Source organism: Gopherus flavomarginatus, chromosome 10 (genome assembly GCF_025201925.1).
Source record: "Gopherus flavomarginatus isolate rGopFla2 chromosome 10, rGopFla2.mat.asm, whole genome shotgun sequence".
Taxonomy (NCBI): domain Eukaryota; kingdom Metazoa; phylum Chordata; order Testudines; family Testudinidae; genus Gopherus; species Gopherus flavomarginatus.
In genome coordinates, this window is record NC_066626.1 from 46,179,417 (window position 1) to 46,198,133 (window position 18,717).

The 18,717-nt window shown below is 42.3% G+C and overlaps 1 protein-coding gene across 11 annotated transcripts in view; it reads left to right on the top strand.

Moving 5' to 3' along the window:
* LOC127030195 (sodium channel protein type 1 subunit alpha) overlaps positions 1-18,717 on the top strand; it is a 358,700-nt gene that overhangs the window by 318,014 nt on the left and 21,969 nt on the right. For all 11 annotated transcript variants that reach the window (XM_050916258.1, XM_050916249.1, XM_050916251.1 and 8 more), the window contains one exon: positions 16,508-16,789. In XM_050916258.1, coding sequence (XP_050772215.1) covers positions 16,508-16,789 — 282 coding nt within the window. The remainder of the gene's footprint in view (positions 1-16,507; positions 16,790-18,717) is intronic.

The following is an 18,717-nucleotide window of genomic DNA, read 5'->3' on the forward strand; positions in this document are numbered from 1 at the left end:
GCATTCCCAGTGAACGCATGATGACCCGGTTATCCTTCAGGCTCTGTAGCCTGGGATCCGTCTTTTCAGAGAAGAGGCCCTGCCCGTCGAATGGCAGGTCCTGGATCGTGTATTGTAGCTCCGGCGGTAGTCTGGAAGACTGCAGCTACAATATACGGTGCATGGCTACGCCCGACGCCAGAGTCCTTGCTGCTGAATCTGCGGCATCTAAGGACGCCTGTAGCGAGGTTCTGGCGACCCTCCTGCCCTCTTCCAGGAGAGATGAAAATTCCTGGCGTGAGTCCTGGGGAAGCAGCTCCGTAAATTTGCCGACAGCCTCCCAGGTGTTGTGGCTGTAACGGCTCAGGAGGGCCTGCTGGTTCGCCACACGGAGCTGAAGGCCTCCAGCAGAATAAATTTTATGGCCCAGCAAGTCCATGCGCCTGGCTTCCCTGGATTTTGGTGCAGGAGCCTGTTGGCCGTGGTGTTCCCGCTTGTTGACTGACTGTACCACCACGGAGCAGGGAGCGGGGTGTACGTAGAGGTACTCATACCCCTTGGATGGTACCATATACTTCCTTTCCATGCCGCGGGCAGTGGGTGGAATGGAGGCCGGAGACTGCCAGATGGTGTCCGCCTTCGCCTGGATCGACTTAATGAAGGGGAGGGCTACCCTGGTCGGTGCCTCCGCCGAGAGGATGCTTACTACCGAGTCCTCTACTTCCGGGACTTCCTCTACAGGAAGGTTTATGTTCTGGGCCACTCGCCTCAGCAGGTCCTGATGTGCCCGGAGATCGATCGGCGGGGGCCCTGATGAAGATGTGCCCGCTACCGCCTCATCCGGGGACGAGGATGAAGACACCCCAGGGAGGAGTGTTCTTGCACGGAAGCCTCGTCCAGAGGGGCCTCCGTTTCCCGGGCATCCTGCTGCCCCAGGGTATCCATGGGGTCTTCCTCCATACCTGGGGGGGGGGCGACTGATTGTGGCCTCTGGTGCACGACGCTCCGATGGGTTGGAGCGAGCTTGTCCCGAAGGTTCACCCTGGGTTGGTGGTATGCCCAGGGCGTCCAAAAGGATCATTGAGGTGGACCCTGGTCCGTGCGGGCGTGCACATCCGAATCCCCGTAAGAGGCGCTGTCCATATGGGAAGAAGTGGACGAGTGCCTCGAAGGCCATGGAGGAGCCACCGATGACTGTGGCAGGCCTCTGCGTATCCCGACGTTGCTGCGCGGTGCCGGTGAACGGTACCGGGAGTCATGGCGGTACCGTGATCTAGACCGGGACCTGCTACCGGCTCGGTGCCAGGAGGTCGACCGGTGCCGTCCACTGCCATGCCGGGATCGGCTGCGGTATGAACGTCGGTGCCGCGATCTAGACCGGTGCCGAGAGTAGTACGACGGCAACCGGGATCTTGAACGGTGCCGCGAGTACGACCGGTGCCGCAGGTAGCGGTCCCGGGACTGCGAGCGGCGTCTAGATCTCTAGCGGCGACGCTGGGAGTGGTCCCTCGATTTGGAACGGGACCGATGCCCGGTAGTACCCGGCAAACGCAGTCATACCATGGCGGGCTTGCCCAGCGATTGGATAACCCGCACCGGCGGTGCCGGGGATTGGGGCAGCTCGGGCTCTGTCAATGAGATGATGTCGCGTGCCGCTGAGAAGGTCTCTGGCGTGGAGGGCGCGACAAGCTCGACCCCTGTCCTCACTGGGGAGCTGAAGGGCACCGGACTCAACGGTCTCTGAGGGGCCAGAGTTGACGGTGTGAAGACGCTCGGTGCCGCGGCGGATGACGGTGCCGGGCGGTCAGGTTTTGAGGCACGCTCAGACTGCGGTGCAGTTGTAGGCACCGCAGGAGCCCTGTGCTTCTTGCTCCTCGGGGAGAGGGAGCGGTGCCGGCTAGGGTGCCGGGCCGGTGCCGAGCAGGAAGTTGGAGCCTTCGCCGGCGCCGGGTGGTCCGGAGCGGAGGCGACACTTGGTCCCGGTGCCGGAGTCGGTGCCGACGGTGGGGGAGTCAGTGCTGCCTCCATCAGGATCTGCTTCAGGCGACTGTCCCGCTCCTTCTTCATTCGGGGCTTGAACGCCTTGCAGATCCGACACTTGTCCACAAGGTGGGACTCGCCTAGGCACCTCAGGCAGGAGTCGTGCGGATCTCCTGTTGGCATCGGCCGATGACAGGCCGCACAAGGCTTAAAGCCGGGTGAACCGGGCATGGGCCCCGGCACCGTGGGGAGGAAAAAGGGGCGAACCCCCGATCCTCTGTATAACTATTTACAACTATACTTACTTAACTTTATAACTACAACTATCACTATAATAACTGAACTATATACACTAGACTGCAGAAGAGTGAAATGCTAGGGAGGTGGAGAACGGCTAGCCGTGCTCCACAGTTCCAACGACCGACACGGGCGGTAAGAAGGAACTGAGGAGCGGGCAGGCCAGCAGGAGTATATATCAGGCGCCATACCGGCGCCACTCCAGGGGGCGACCTGCTGGCCCACCGAGTGTTGCTAGGGTAAAAAGTCTCCGACGGACGTGCACGCGGCGCGCGCACACCTAATTGGAATGGATATGAGCAAGCACTCGAAGAAGAACTGTAGGTTCTTATTAAATCAAACAGTTTAGTAAAATTTAAAAAGAGATTAGAAAATTATATGAATAAAAATAGCAGCTGCAGTTGCACTAGCTAAATTAAATATTTACAAGAGCCATCAGTTCTCATACTTTAAGGCATAAACTGACCACCAGTTGGGATTAGGTAGAAATTTTTCCCACAGTAAGGTATTGTACAATATCTTGTGCATTGTGGGATTTTTGCATTTCTCTGAAGGTATTAGATACAGGTCACTGCCAGAGGCACGATTCTAGAATACATAGTCCATTGTTCCAGTCCAATGGCATAGCAATTTAGCAAAAATAAAAATGATTATACTGTTTTTGAGGAAGGAGGAAGGAGCCATTTTCCCTTTCTCTGAGACTTCTTTTTCTAGCTTCAACTTTGAGCATCACTGTTATATACATTAACACTCTGCTTTTCATCTTCCTCAGCTCATTCTCTGGTCCTTCTGTCTCCCATTTATCTGCCTGTCTTCTCTTTGTTGGCTCTTAATTACCCCTACAATTTTCTAATACTGAATGTTTTAAACTCGGAGTTCCTACTTCTAGGTAATAAACTTTGTCTCATGTCTCTGGCTCTGCTAATACTTCCCTTAACTCAATGCTAGTTTTACTCCAGAAGCAGAAAATCTTGTTATAAATCTTCATCTGAACCCCCAAAATTTCTGTTCTGTAATGCATTTTTGTCTATATATCTGCCTATTTCACCTCTGAAACATTGACAGGATTCATTCTTACCTTGATTGCTTTTTTGAAGTTTTTGCTCATATCTTAATCATATCCTGTCTCAGCTCTTGCATTTTCTTCTTACTCCCTTCCTATTTTTTGCACTTCAGGGAATCCAGGACCAGGTATGGAAGGATTTGCTAAAATGAAAGTTCAGCTCCACTTTTGACCATGCATCAAACTGTCCTGAGCATTTTTCAGACTATGGGTGTATTTTAAATTTTAGCTATATAATTGTAGTTCAAATAGTCCATTAAGATCAGAGTACATTCACTTGGCATCAAAGTAAAATTATATAGCAAAATGAGTTCATGAGAACATTAACGGGAAACAATGAACTCTCCAGTTCTTATATCAAAGCGATATACCTTACCTTACAGGATATGAACTGTTTAAAGGTGGATTCCACCAGATACCTATAATTATTTTCTTTAAAAAAAAAAAAGTGTGTATGACGGTTGCCTGATTGGCAGACTATAACCAGCCATTCATCCACAAATGAATTGTAGTGTGAACCCTGGCAAGACAGTCGTCTTCACACTGGCCCCCAGTGGGTCTCAGCTCTCCTTTGGAGGGAACTACATCTAACAGAGAGAGGGGAGATTGATCTGCATGCCCATTATATCCTTAGTTTATGCTGGGACCACCAAAACCATCCTGCACTGTGTAACTTGGCTTTTTTTGGTTTGGAGTCTGATTTAATTAATTTATCTTGCTAATTTTGATGGGTGTGGGCACTCAATCCACTGCTGTTAAAACTCCCCTCCAGAATATCCCCTGTCAGAGCATCACAGCACTCTATACCTGGGAAACTCTAGGAGTTCATCAATACATTCAGCACTCCGAGTCTCTAGTAGAGAAACCCCAGAGCAAACCAAATTTGAAACAAGCACCTATAGGTTAAACATCACAAAGATGTTGATACAAAGACCACAGAGAGCTATTTTCTGAAGAATTATCCAGCCAGATAGTAGCAGAGCACAGGCACACAGACACAACTATCATGATTACTGCCACTGGGAGAGAAATAAGAGAAGTTCTTACAAGAAGTTCTTCAGGAGGTAGAAGTGGAGGACTACTAAGCTGCTACCTCCCCCCCCTCCCCCGCCCATCCCTTTCCAGCCAGATTATATTTTTCCTCCTGGAACTATTTCATTTTCATTTTCTGTCACCTCCAACTCCAGTTTATAACTGCTCTCTTGATATTAAAAACTTTCCATAAACAGAGAATCAGAAATATAGGACTTGGAGGGATCTCAAGAGATCATGTAGTTCATACTCTCATGCTGAGGCAGGACCAAGTATACCTAGATCATCCCTGACTGGTGTTTGTCTAACCTTTTCTTAAAAACTACCCGTTCCAAAACTTACTTGTCTTTATAGTTAGAAAGTTTTTCCTAAAATCTTACCTAAATCTCATTTGATATATCATTTATCTACCTACTCTCCTACCCATTCCACTCCACTCAGTAGGAAAATTATATAATTGCCTATGTGCTTTTTGAAGAACATGGATTTGCAGCTGAAAAAAGCAACACATCCATCTCCCTCTCTCTCTCTCCCTTTATTTTTTTTAAGTCCCATTGTAGGATAAAAATGTGGTAGGTTGGATTGCCAGATAAATTCTATATTTGGGGGAGGGGGAGAAGTAGTTGAAAGTAAGATAAACTTTATTAGTAGTAATTCTTCTTCTTTGAAAATATCTTCTCACAGCGTGCTCACTCCAAGTTGGTATCATGTTTTCAGAGTGAGACAGGGTGGAAGTCTTCCAGCTTTAAAGGTTTGGGGGGCTTTCTTCAATAGTGAAAGTTCAGTGTGAGACTCCTACCTTATTCGTCAGGTGTCAGTAGCAGAGAAGATTTCAGTTCCAAGAACACTTTTTTCCTGTTCTCAAATTGTCTAGGAAGCATTCTAATGGAAGGGGGAGGGATAGCTCAGTGGTCTGAGCATTGGCCTCCTAAACCCAGGGTTGTGAGCACAGTCCTTGAGGGGGGACACTTAGGGATATGGGGCAAAATCAGTACTTGGTCCTGCTAGTGAAGGCAAGGGGCTGGACTCAGTGACCTTTCAGGGTCCCTTCCAGTTCTATGAGATAGGTATATCTCCATATTTAAATTGATAACATGGGCCAGGCAGTCACTACTGACACTGAAAAATTCTTTCTGCTAGAATTATGATGCCCTGGATCCTGTCTTGGGACAGGAAGGCTTTGAACTGAATCCACCAGGGCACCCTTGTACTCCATTTGTCTGTAGGGGATAAAATAGTACTTTGTGTAGTTTATTTTGAATTCCAGCACCCCTTTGGCAACACAACTGATTCTTAGGCCAATTTTATTGTGCTGTCTTTGGTCAACCAATTGTCTAAAAAGCAGACTCTGTGCACTGCTAACCTATATAGGTAGGACAGAACCACTGCCAAGTAACACTCTTTGATTCCAGCTCAAAAAAGAAAGATACAAAATTAGTATTGCAGTGCTGTTCTCATATTACATCTAAGTACCTTTGATGCAGGTAGACAAATTAGAGGCCTGTGCCAAAAGAAATCTGACGAGGTTCAACAAGGATAAGTCTAGAGTCCTGCACTTAGGACAGAAGAATCCCAGGCACTGTTACAGACTAGGGACTGAATGGCTAGGAAGCAGTTCTGCAGAAAAGGACTTAGGGGTTACAGTGGATGAGAAACTGGATATGAGTCAACAGTGTGCCCTTGTTGCCAAGAAGGCTAATGGGATTTTGGGCTGTATAAGTAGAGGCATTGCTGGCAGATCGAAGGATGTGATCATTTCCCCTCTATTCGACATTGGTGAGGCCTCATCTGGAGTACTGTGTCCAGTTTTGGGCTCCACACTACAAGAAGGATGTGGAAAAATTCGAAAGAGTCCAGCGCAGGGCAACAAAAATGATTAGGGGGCTGGAGCACATGACTTATGAGGAGAGGCTGAGGGAATTGGGATTGTTTAGTCTGCAGAAGAGAAGGATGAGGTGGGATTTGATAGCTGCTTTCAACTACCTGAAAGGGGGTTCCAAAGAGGATGGATCTAGACTGTTCTCAGTGGTACCTGATGACAGAACAAGGAGTAATGGTCTCAAGTTGCAGTGGGGGAGGTTTAGGTTGGATATTAGGAAAAACTTTTTCACTCAGAGAGTGGTGAAGCACTGGAATGGGTTACCTAGGGAGGTGGTGGAATCTCCTTCCTTAGAGGTTTTTAAGGTCAGGCTTGACAAAGCCCTGGCTGGGATGATTTAGTTGGGAATTGGTCCTGCTTTGAGCAGGGGGTTGGACTAGATGACCTCCTGAGGTCCCTTCCAACCCTGATATTCTGTGATTCAGGGGAAGTATCCTTATGTGCATGTGGTTACCACAGCTCATCTGATTTTCTAGGCAGTAGGAAGGGTCTGTAATAAAACTCCTTCCTTCTTTTGCCTGATGGCACTGATTTGACTTTGCCATGAGGAATTACATGTTGTGCTATATATTATCCTGGAGCATTCTTAAGGGCAGAGGGAAATTCTGAGGCTACAAGATTTGGTTTTCAGAAATCTCTCCACCCAATAATGCTTCAAGTCCCATATATCAGCGTGATCAGGGACTATCAGGAGTAAAATACCCGAAGTTTCCCTTCAACAGAAAGATGATGGGAAGTTTGTTGTAGTGGCAAACTTGCTACAAGGCTCTGGTTTTGAATGGTTTTGCATCCCTGTCCATTCTAGCTAATAGGCATCGATGGACCTACTCTCCTTGAACTTATCTAGTTCTTTTTTTGAATCCTGTTAGTCTTGGCCTTCAGAACATCCTCTGGCAAAGAGATCCACAGGTTTACTGCCTTTTGTTTATTTTAAACCTGTTGCCTATTAATTTCATTTGGTGACCCCTAGTTCTTGTGTTATGAGAAGGACTAAATAACACTTCCTTATTTATTTATTTATTTACTCCACTCCAGTCGTGATTTTATCTATCTATATGACCTCTATCATATCCCCACTAGTCATCTCTTTGCAAGCTGAAAAGTCCAAGTCTTACTAATCTCTCCTCATATGAAAGCTGTTCCATACCCCTGATCATTTTTGTTGCCCTTTTGTGTACCTTTTCCAATTCCGATATATCTTTTTTGAGATGGGGCAACCACATCTGCATGCAGTATTCAAGATGTGAGCATACCATGGATTTATATAGAGGCAATATAATATTTTCTGTCTTATTATCTATCCCTTTCCTAATGATTCCCAACATTGTCAACATTTTTGACTGCCACTGCACATTGAGTGGATGTTTTCAGAGAAGCCACAAATGACTCCAAGATCTCTTTCTTGAGTGGTAACAGCTAATTTAGAACCCATAATTTTATCTATATATTTGGGATTTTGTTTTCCAGTGTGCATTATTTTGCATTTTTCAACATTGAATTTCATCTGCCATTTTGTTGCCCAGTCACCCAGTTTTGTGAGATTCCATGCATCAGAAGAAGTGGGTTTTTCACTCACGAAAGCTTATGCCCATATAAATCTGTTAGTCTTTAAGGTGCCACCAGACTCTTCATTGTTTTTATGGCTACAGACTAACAGAGCTACCCCTATGATACCTGAGATCCCTTTGTAACTCTTCACAGTCTGCTTTGGACTTAACTATCTTGAGTAGTATTCTATCATCTGCAAATTTTGCCACCTCACTGTTTACCCATTTTTCCAGATCATTTATGAATATGTTGATAGTACTGGTCCCTGTACAGACTCCTGGGGGCCACCAGTATTTACGTCTCTCTGTTCTGAAAACTGACCATTTATTTGTTTCCTATCTTTTAGCCCTCTGATTCCTATCTTTTAACCAGTTACTGATCCAGGAGAGGATGTTCCCTCTTTTCCCATGAGAGCTTACTTTGCTTAAAAGCCTTTGGTGAGGGACCTTGTCAAAGGCTTTCTGAAATTAAAATACTCTATATCCACTGGATCACCCTTGTCCATATGTTTGTTGACTTTCTCAAAGAATTCTAGTAGATTGGTGAGGCATGACTTCCCTTTACAAAAAACATGTTGACTCTTCCCCAACAAATTGTGTTCATCTATGTGTCTAGTAATTCTCTTCTTTATTATAGTTTCAACCAATTTGCATAGTACTGAAGTTAGGCTTACTGCCTATAATAGCCAGGATCGCCTCTGGAGCCTTTTTAAAGAATTGGTGTCACATTAGCTATCAACCAGTCATCTGGTACAGAAGTTGACTTAAAAGATAGGTTACATACCACAGTTAGTAGTTCTGCAGTTTCACATTTGAGTTCCTTCAGAACTCTTGGGTGAATACCATCTGGTCCTGGTGACTTATTACTGTTTAACTTATCAGTTTGTTCCAAAACCGCCTTTAGTGACATCTCAGTCTGGGACAGTTCCTAAGATTTGTCACTTGAAAAGAGTGGCTCAGGTCTGGGAATCTCCCTGACATCCTCAGCTGTGCAGACTGATGAAATGAATTCATTTAGTTTCTCCGCAATGGCCTTATGTACTTCTGTAGCCTTTGAAAAATATTTTTTGTGTGTGTGTTTGGAAAAAGTATATGAAGAGGTTGAGGGAAGTATCCTACAACTGCTTCTCCTGTTGCTGCTAAATGCATTGAACAGGAAAACACTTAAAAGTCAGTTGTTGATATAAAGGATGGGTACAGAACATATGCTTTTTTCTTTTTGTGGTAGGAGAAGCAAGATGATGTCACCCAAAGGATATAATGGGGCTTGAGCTTTCTTCCACGATTCAGCCTGACCTTTAGATAGGTAGGTTTGGTCATCTACAGCTCTCCAAGTGACAGCTGTAGATTGGTAAATCTTTAAAAAACAATAAAAAGGTTGCAGTCTCAAAGGTTTCTTTGGTACAATTCTGTCAGTGCAGCTCTTCCTTTCTCTGGCCATAGCCTCACTCTTTCATGTGAAGAGTAGAAAAAGCAGCCACAGGTGTCCTCAGGTAAGGTGTATTTTTTCTCTACCAAGGACATAGTGATAGAGAAAAGAGGCATTTTCCACACCTTTATCAGCTAGTCAAAGATAAGATATAAGGAAGCGCAGTCTTTTTAATAGGGGGATCTGGTCCATTTACCTATACACCATCACCTTTGAAGATTCCTGGTCAGGGACAAACTCAGAACTAGCAGTGATAGCCAGCATCTGCAAAAAATGGAAGAACTTTGAGTCCCCCAGGGCAGGATCACTGCGGGGTTTTTTTCCTCTTTAGTTATATATCAGTAGAATCCAAAGAGTCATGTCCAGGCTCATCCCTGTAAGACCACACATGTCTAGAACCCAGGCCTGGTAGATCTGCCTGGCTGCTGGTCTTCCATGTTGCTACCCAGCAGCAGCTGTAACCAGCTTGTGCTCCATGGCTCTATGACCTGCTGTGGACACAGATCATGCTCATGGAGTCTGAGAGGCAGAAGCATCATGGGTCTTGATTAGCTCCCCACATATAAACCCAAGGGGACATTCCAGGAAGTGTCCAGGCAACCATGTGGATATTCTGTAGCTAGCATGACCATTTCTGCTCCGTGCTCCTGAACTCCTGGTTTCAACCTTGGCTTGACTTGCATTTTGCCTGCTGACCTGGACCCTGACTCAGACTCTGACCTTTGGTATCGACCCTGGTCTGGAACCTAACTACAAACTCCTCCACTACTCCCAGCTTCAGGTTTGCCCCTGATCTGACCCTTGGCCCTGACTGCCCATGTTGGGATCCTGACAATCCCTTGATCCCATTCAAACAACTCATTATGGGGTATTGCAGCAAGGGAGGTTTAGGTTGGACATTAGGAAAAACTTCCTAACTGTCAGGGTGGTTAAGCACTGGAATAAATTGCCCAGTGAAGTTGTGGAATCTCCATCACTGAAGATTTTTAAGAGCAGGTTAGACAAATACCTATCAGGGGTGGTCTAGATAATACTTACTGATGAGTGCAGGGGACTGGACTAGATTACCTCTTGAGGTCCCTTCCAGTCCTACGATTCTATGACTGATGGAGTGCCAGAAGATTCAGGGGTACCAGAGCAATGGCATCATTGGCCGCACTAACACTTGGCACTATCTGCATCAGTAGGGGCACTGAGGCTAACTCCACCTACCAAGATAGCTGACTTTCATCAGCAATTGGACAACTACACAGTGTTCCAAAGGTAGTTCCTCTGTCAGGAACCCAGATGAGTGACTAGATTAATTCAGTCAGTACGCACTTAGTCGCCAAATCCTTGTTCAAATATGCAAATTACCAGAAGATTCAATACAGAGCTCCTCAGAGTAATATTTTTGGCAGGAGTGTATTGTAGGATAGATGGCTGTCTCATGGAGACTATTACTTTTGGTCCTTTTGCAGAGGCAATGTGTCATCTGAAGAGAGCCAGCAAGAGGGGCACATAGCCTGGAGAATCAAAGGACATGTAGACCACAGTAAATCATATTGCGTTTATTAGCGGCCGACCGGAAGGTAGGGACTTCATCAAAGAATGTCCATTACTTTGATAGTACAGTATGGAAGGTGGAACCCGAGCTGTGGTATTAGACACCCAGATACAGCTCCAAATGGGAGCTTGTTGCCTACCTACAGTCAAGAAAGAGTTGGCTGGACAGCTCTAGGGAACAGAGCAGCAACAGATAGTGGGGCCTGACCAAGTGGTGGTTATTGGTTATCACATGGGAAATAATACTTCCTCAGAAAATCTTGAGCCAGGATACTTCCATCCTGTTTCCCATTGGGAGCATGAGACCTAGAACAGTGATGGTCTCTTTAAAGAAAAAGATTAATTTTCTTCAGGAAAAGACAGTCTGATAATTTTCAGATGTGAGAAATGAGAATTGAGAGGTAGAAAACAGACAAAAATATTATTTTTGTACAATCTTTTTTGAATTTATTATTAGGGAAACCATAAAAAAAGTTGGCATTCTATTACAGCTTGCAGTATCACTAGTCCAAAAGGTGCTTGTCTACTGTGAATGTTTAAATTGTAGTGTTCAGTCGAAGAGTGATAATACACTAGTTTTCTCAGTAGATGTGTTTTTTATAATTGAATATGATAATACCATTGTCTGAGCTGAATGAGCTAGAATGGTTCCATTTTGAACTTGTAGGCTTCCCAAATGCTTCTCATTTCTTCTTGCTGTTGTTTTCCTCCCCAATACTCCTTACCCTAGACTGCTTAGCTCAAATTCATACTGGGTATAACTTTGATAAAATTAATGGATATGCCCACAAGAAGCGAGTGATTAATTTATCAGCTTTAAATGAAAAACAAAACCCTTTTAATTGAGCTACCAACATAATGCCCCTTAACTGAGTAATTACATGATGTTATTGTTATAACCCTCATCTTTCCACATCCCTTGCCTCCCTCCTGTTTATTGTTCTCACTCATCACAATTAAAATTAGATTGTAATTTCGTTGAGGCACAAAACTATTTCTTTTCAATTGAATTTGTAAAATGCCTGGCATAATTTTTGTTTTCTAAAATTATTATTATAATAACTAAGTCCATGGGATGAATTTATTACAAACAATGAAGAAGACTTTCTAAATTCTGCAGTACTTTTAAAATATACTTTTATGGCTCTCTACAACACTTCCAAATTATTTCAAGGAACTTCTTTCTCCTAAAATAGATTTAAGCAGAAGAATGGTATACTTGGTCCTGCCTCAGTGCAGGGGGTTAGACTAGATGACCTTTTGAGTCCCTTCCAGCCCTACATTTCTATGATTTTATGAATGTTGTGATCTTTTCATATACTGCATGGAGCTAAAATCACTTTTGAAATTAATTCTGCTGAAAAATTTAGCAGTGTTCTGTTGAAAAGGCAGTCATCTGTGACATTGTTCTTCATAATGTTAATACCAGTAAATCAACCTTTATCAATAGAAAGTATATCCCTAATCTTTCTGATCGGTTCAAAAACAGGAAAAGTAAGAATTTGGTTCTAAGTTGCCTTGGCAGTAGATCTTCAAAAGCTTTCTGTGTTGTCTTGTGATGTGAAGAGCTCTTTCAGGCTAGTGATTCCAGAATTTGCACTTTAAATTTGCTGTTCCTCATAGATCTACTTATAGACTTGATGTCCAGAATTGCCTTCTGTTTGCTTATAAAGGGCAAAGCATGTGGAATATTAAGTCGGAAATTCCCTTCTGTAGATACAGGTTCTATGGTTCCTATCTCGCTTAGGTATTGCAATGGTCCCCTCCAGCTCAAAGATTAAGTCCTTGTAAGACAGCCCCTTGTTTAAACATAAACATCTTTTATATCTGTGTGATGTCTGATTTAGTTTTGAAGAGAGAGAGTTAATAGGAGGTATACTTTTCAAAACTGTTAACCCATTGCAAAATGTACCTCAGAAGAAGAGATTGACAATTTATTTTTTCTGTTAAATTGTTTAAGTGATGAAGAAATGTTACTTGAAGCTTTCACTATATTCACTTCTCTTTTTAACTTATTTTTTCATTACATTTGTAGTGACTGTTGTAGGAGTGTCCACAAATTACACATAAGACATTCATAAATACTTGGCCGCAAATATAAAACTTTACAGCCCTCCTACCAAAAACGTATAGTGCATACGCATATTAACATAGAATGAGTTGTGTAAGACACTGGCCAGATTCTCCTCATATTAGTATATTTCAGTCATTCCTGACAAAATTTAAGAACAATGGTTTTCAACTCTTCGTTACTACCATAGCATATGTGAAAGAACTCTTTACAAGGTGCAATTAAAAAGTGGATCTAGGAGCAGCATGAAGAATCCAGTCTGAAAGCTTTGCAGGATAGGGCAAAGGCTCATTACTGGTGCCAAAAGCTTTAATTTTCTTCATTTAAAAGGTTTAATTTTCTTTTCTTCTTTTCTTAAAAATATTTCCAGGGGGCCTGGATAGCTCAAGGGGTTGGTAATAGGCTACAGAGACTTTCATCTCTAGGTCACCAGTTCGCATCCAGGTCAGTAGTGACCAAAAATTGTTACCATTTGATGGTTATTCAGTGACCTATATGAAATGAGTTGGTGGAATCCATTTAGTTCTAATTCCAAGAACAAGTGTCTTCCTTTTTAGCAGTCTGAATGGAGAGACTGGATTGCCCTCTCAATTGAAGATGTGAGATACCTGGACAGCAATTTCCTTCAACAATAATTATGTATTTATTTATAACAATAATTGTTGTTGTTGTTAATATTCTGGTGCCTGTGCTGGATCTGTTGTTAATCCAGTACCTGAGACAACCACTACATTCATAAAACATTTCTTTCTAATTTATATAGGACATGGAAATAACCCCCACCTTCCTCTCTTGATATGTCTGTTTTCAATTTCTACACAAAGATAGAATTTTAAAGGGAAGAGTAAAGATCAATATAACATGTCCTGGAGATTCTGCATTCAGAAATAAAGTCAAGGGCACCAGCTGACCTAGAATTTCAGATAAGCATGTAGCGATAAACAATGACATAGACTAACTCAGTCTTGAAATGAATTCCAACAGTCCACACATTTCTAATTTTCATTTTATTCTCAATCTCATCAACCTAGTTAGCAAGAGATTTACATTTCTTACTGAATGGGATAAATAAATCCTTGTCTTCTACAGCCCTTTCCTCAGTCTCTAGAGAATAGCCTTCCAGTGTCCAGAACCTCACCGTCACCCCTTTAGCCTTTTTACTAAATGAAAATATTGATTGGAGTATACAGATATTTTTGTAGGAACTTCTTATTTTCTATTATAGAAATCTTAAGAACACAAGCATACTTCCCTTAAAGCTACCAATAAGAGTAGAAGCCACTAAGGAAGATACTCATTCCTCTTTTAAAAATTAAATTTTTGATGAGTATTTGGGTGGATTCTCAGTTTCATTAATGCCCCTTTATGGCACGCTGTCAATGAAAAGAGTCCTTAAAGAAGGCAGAAAGACCCCTGAGAATAGCCAGTGTTCAGGGGCCTGCCGAACTAGTGTAAAGTTGATGTAAGGGTTCTATACTGATCTTGATCCTAGGCTGTGGCATAGGGGTCATACTGGGGGCTTGGCAGGGGTGTAGCTGGAGTGTACTGCACTATGGCTATACTGTGCTTCCCAGGACTCATAGGGGGCTCTGGGAAACAGAGAGTAAGTTTGAGCAGCCCTGCGATTGCTCTTATCTACGCAGAGGGCTGGGAAGGCCCCTGCATGGAGCAGAAAACAGGAAGTGCAAAGGTAGATTAAAGCTAGCTAAAACTACCTCCTCAGTCTATTCCATTCCCACCCTACCACAGGAATGGCATCACTGAGAATCAGGCTCATATATTAAATTTTGTTTAATATATTAAGATTCAACTGCTCCATACAAGGTCCCATATAGTACAGTATTCTGTGCTGAGGCAAAACCAGAGCTCAAAACAAATCACAAATAAACAATAAATCAGTAGATTTAGTATCAGAGACCTAGGGGAGAAATGAGTGCTATGCTGTTTAGCCAAGCACACACCCCACAATTGTTTATAGCTTTGACAGGCACATGAGTTATTTACTGTATATTGGAAAAACCAACCTCGTGTTTCTACTGTAAATTACTATTGTGACATTTTGCCTCCAGGGAATAGCGTAGGCAAAAAGCTGTAAATTAATGAAAGAAAACCCTGTGTGATCTTGATATTGCTTAGATAAATCAAGAGTATCACCCCATATCCCCCAGCAAAATCTACTCCCTGAGTTAAAAATCATAGATGATTAGTGCTGTGTCTTGAAAGCCCTGCAGGACTTCATCTTCAAGAGGGAGAGAGTTCTCTCATCTGTGGAGCTTCAGAGCTTCAAAGAAGGAGAAGGGGAAGGAGCCAGTCATCAGTTTCCCCCTGTCCTACTACCTCACATGCTGGTGGTGATTAGGGGTGTGTGTACACCACTAGTGCTTTGCCTGCATAGCTATACTGGTATAAGTGTGCTGGCAAAGTCCCCTAGTGGAGACACAGCTTATACTAACAAAGGAGTTCCTTTGCTGGTATATTTAAACCACCTCCCTGAACAACATTAGCTATCCTGCCAAAGTACTCTTTTGCTGGTAAACTGCATCTACAGCAGGGCTTTTGCTGGCATAGCTTTGTCATCTAGGGGGTATGATTTTTTTCACGCTCCTAACCGAAATAGCTATGCTGGTAAAACTTTGTCATGTAGACTAAGCCTAGGACAAATTTTCTGGATGATAACCTGCTGGATGATTTGTTAAGGATTGCTACAGTATACAAGACTTACTGTAAGCAATTAATAATATTTAATGTGGTAAATCAAATGTATTCCCCCCAAAGGAAGTCCCCTCTTCCTCCCATCCAGTAACTGCTTTGCAGGATAGAAATCTAGTTTTTCATTGATAACTAAAACTCTGCATTATTTTGGAAGATACCTTTTTTTTAAAGATATTTTAATAGTCAATTTAATCCCTGTTTAGTCTATTCAAAGAGCTCTATGCTCTTTTGCATTTGCTGTGTTGATCTCTTCTTTTATCAACTTCCCTCTGTAGATTTTGGAATTGTTCATTCACTGATTTTTAAAAATTGTTTCATTTAAGATAAGTTTACTGAATTAAACTCAATAAATGAAACAAGACTGGAGCTTGAAATAAACTATGTTGATTCAAATAAACACATATTGCAAAACTGTCTTGCTTATCTATGCAAAGAAATTAATCTTTGTAATAATAATGCATGAATCTATAAGGCAATAAAGATATATAAATTTTGAATAATCCTTTTAATGTAGATCTTGGTTTTTAAATTTTGGACATTGTGTTTTAAGTTTTAATTTCACAGGCATATTTAACAAATCTACATGCCACTAATCATTTTTAAGTTTGTACACTATAATTTATTTCATTTTTAGATTATTTCAATTTTCTGTATTTATATTTAACATTTCTCTCTTTTTTTTATAGAGCACATCAATATAAGACTTCTTCTTACTACCACCAGGTTTCTATTTTGTTCTTCATTTAGATATTTTAGTTTTTCTCAGTTGTTTTTTTTTGTTCTTCTGGGTAACTTTAAAGCTTTAAAAGAATAGAGTAACACTATTGTCATTAACATATTGCATTAACATTTTTAGTATTAGCTTTTAAATAAAAATTTAGATTGATTAAGCATTGGTAAAACAATGTAATTATTTTACTGTCGTAAATACTCTTACACTCTCTTCTTTTTCCCCCCTGTATCTGTGTACTAGGTGGTTGTGAATGCCCTTTTAGGAGCAATTCCATCCATCATGAACGTGCTTCTCGTTTGTCTCATATTCTGGCTAATTTTCAGCATCATGGGAGTAAATCTGTTTGCTGGGAAGTTCTACTACTGTGTTAACACCACAAATGATGAAAGGTTTGACGTCGACAGAATCAACAATTTTAGTCAGTGCGAGGAACTCATAAAAAACAATGAAACTGCACGATGGAAAAACGTGAAAGTAAACTTTGATAATGTAGGATTTGGGTATCTTTCTTTACTTCAAGTAGTAAGTGATTACTCTTTATATACCTCTTATTGCTTATATGTAATAGTAAAAAGCAATTTTTTCCCATTTTTTTGTCACTAAAAGAGCAATTCTTACCTGGTAATTTTTGTCTGTGACTCAGTAATACCAGTGTACTTATGGCTAATATTTCTCTGTCGTATCATATAGGCAGATGATAATTAGTAGGAACCAAGGATTTCCATGCTTTCCAGCAGGATGATTCCTTCTCCCTTCCTTCCTCCCTCCCTCTTTCTCATTACTGGTCTGAGAATTTTCAGAGTTGTAACTTGGAATGGTATTACACCACATGGGTACTTTTAATGTTATTGTTACTAATGGGGCAGGAGTCTGCATTGGTGTAACTAAGTCACAGAAAAGAATTCTCAAATAAGAAATTCCCTTTTCAGTGATTCAGCTGCCACCAGTGCAGACTGGTGTGATCTGAGAAGCAATTCCTCAGTACACAGAGAAGAAGGTGAAGCAGAAGGAAGGCCATTAGGTAGCCTTATCTATACATCTGTCCCCTTGAGTCCCCACACCAACTAATTTGTGGAGTTTCCTTCACAAAATTAGAATCCAGGGGAGTATCCCTAATGCATGAGGAGGGCTATGGCACTCTGTGGCTGTGTTTTCACTGCCAAAAAGCTGTTTTTACAGCAAGATAATTAATGTATTTTAGCTGTCTTGCTTTAAAAAAAATTTGCCTTTTTCGGCAGCGAAGAAATATCCTATGCTACAAATGATCCAGCAGCCTAATTCTTGGCTGAAGCCAAGAAAATGAGTCTAGAGTTCAGGGCTTTAATTTGACAGAATCACATCAAGCTGGCAACTTCATACTCTTTTTTTAAATTGTCACCTAGTTTTCCATAGTTTGAGCTTTTATTTAAAAAAAAGTGAGCCCAGAGCCTTTGTTTGTGAAGAAAATCATGAAAACATGATTCGAGCATAAACTGACAAAACAATTTCAGACAATTGTGAACTACCTCATTCATCTCAGTAGGGTGGTGTCTCAAATGTGCAATTACAATAATTTAAATATCAGCATTGTTAATCATTTCACTACTGATCGCCACATAGAAGAGTGACAAGCATATTATGAAAATGTGCACAATCCACTGTGAATATAATTTGATTTGGTAACACAAGTGGTTTGTACTTGAAAGAATTACAACACTTTTTCCTCTCAATCTGCCCTGTGGAGCCAATAGGCCAGAGTGGAGGAAGGGAGTCTAGGGTGGATATGAGCCCCACCAAAGGGAAGCAGAGCTCAGCAAGGCATCCTCCAAGCCATCCCCAACTAGTCCAGGGCCTCTCCAGACAGTGGGAGCCTGGTCTGTTCAGGGATGGAGGTAGGACCAGGTGTATTCCTTTCTGTCTTTAGTGGCTGCTGTTCTCTCCTCTGCCGGAGGCGGTCTGCAAACTCAAGAAGGCATCACTCCATCATTTATACTTGGTTCACATTTTCAAGCTATTGTTTTCAACCACTAGGTGGAGAGGGGTCTCAGTTACTATAGAGAATTCTTTCCCGGGTATCTGCCTGATGGGTCTTGCCTGCATGCTCAGGATCTAAATGATCACCATATTTGGGGTTGGGAAGGAATTCCCTCCTGGGTCAGATTGATGAGGGTTTTTTGCCTTCCTCTGCAGAATGATCACTTGCAGGTCTAAGATAGTGTAAATGGTGGATTATCTGTAACTTGAAGTCTTTAAATCATGATTTGAGGATTTCAGCCAGAGGTTAGGGGTCTATTTTAGGAGTGGGTGGGTGAGGTTCTGTGACCTGCATTGTGCAGGAAGTCAGACTAGATGATCACGGAAATCCCTTCTGACCTTAAAAGTCTGTGAGTCACCATGAGGGCTAGAAACATTTTTTTAAATGAAAACTTAGATTTCTAAATCCATTGCATGACTCTGGAAGCTCGGGTAAT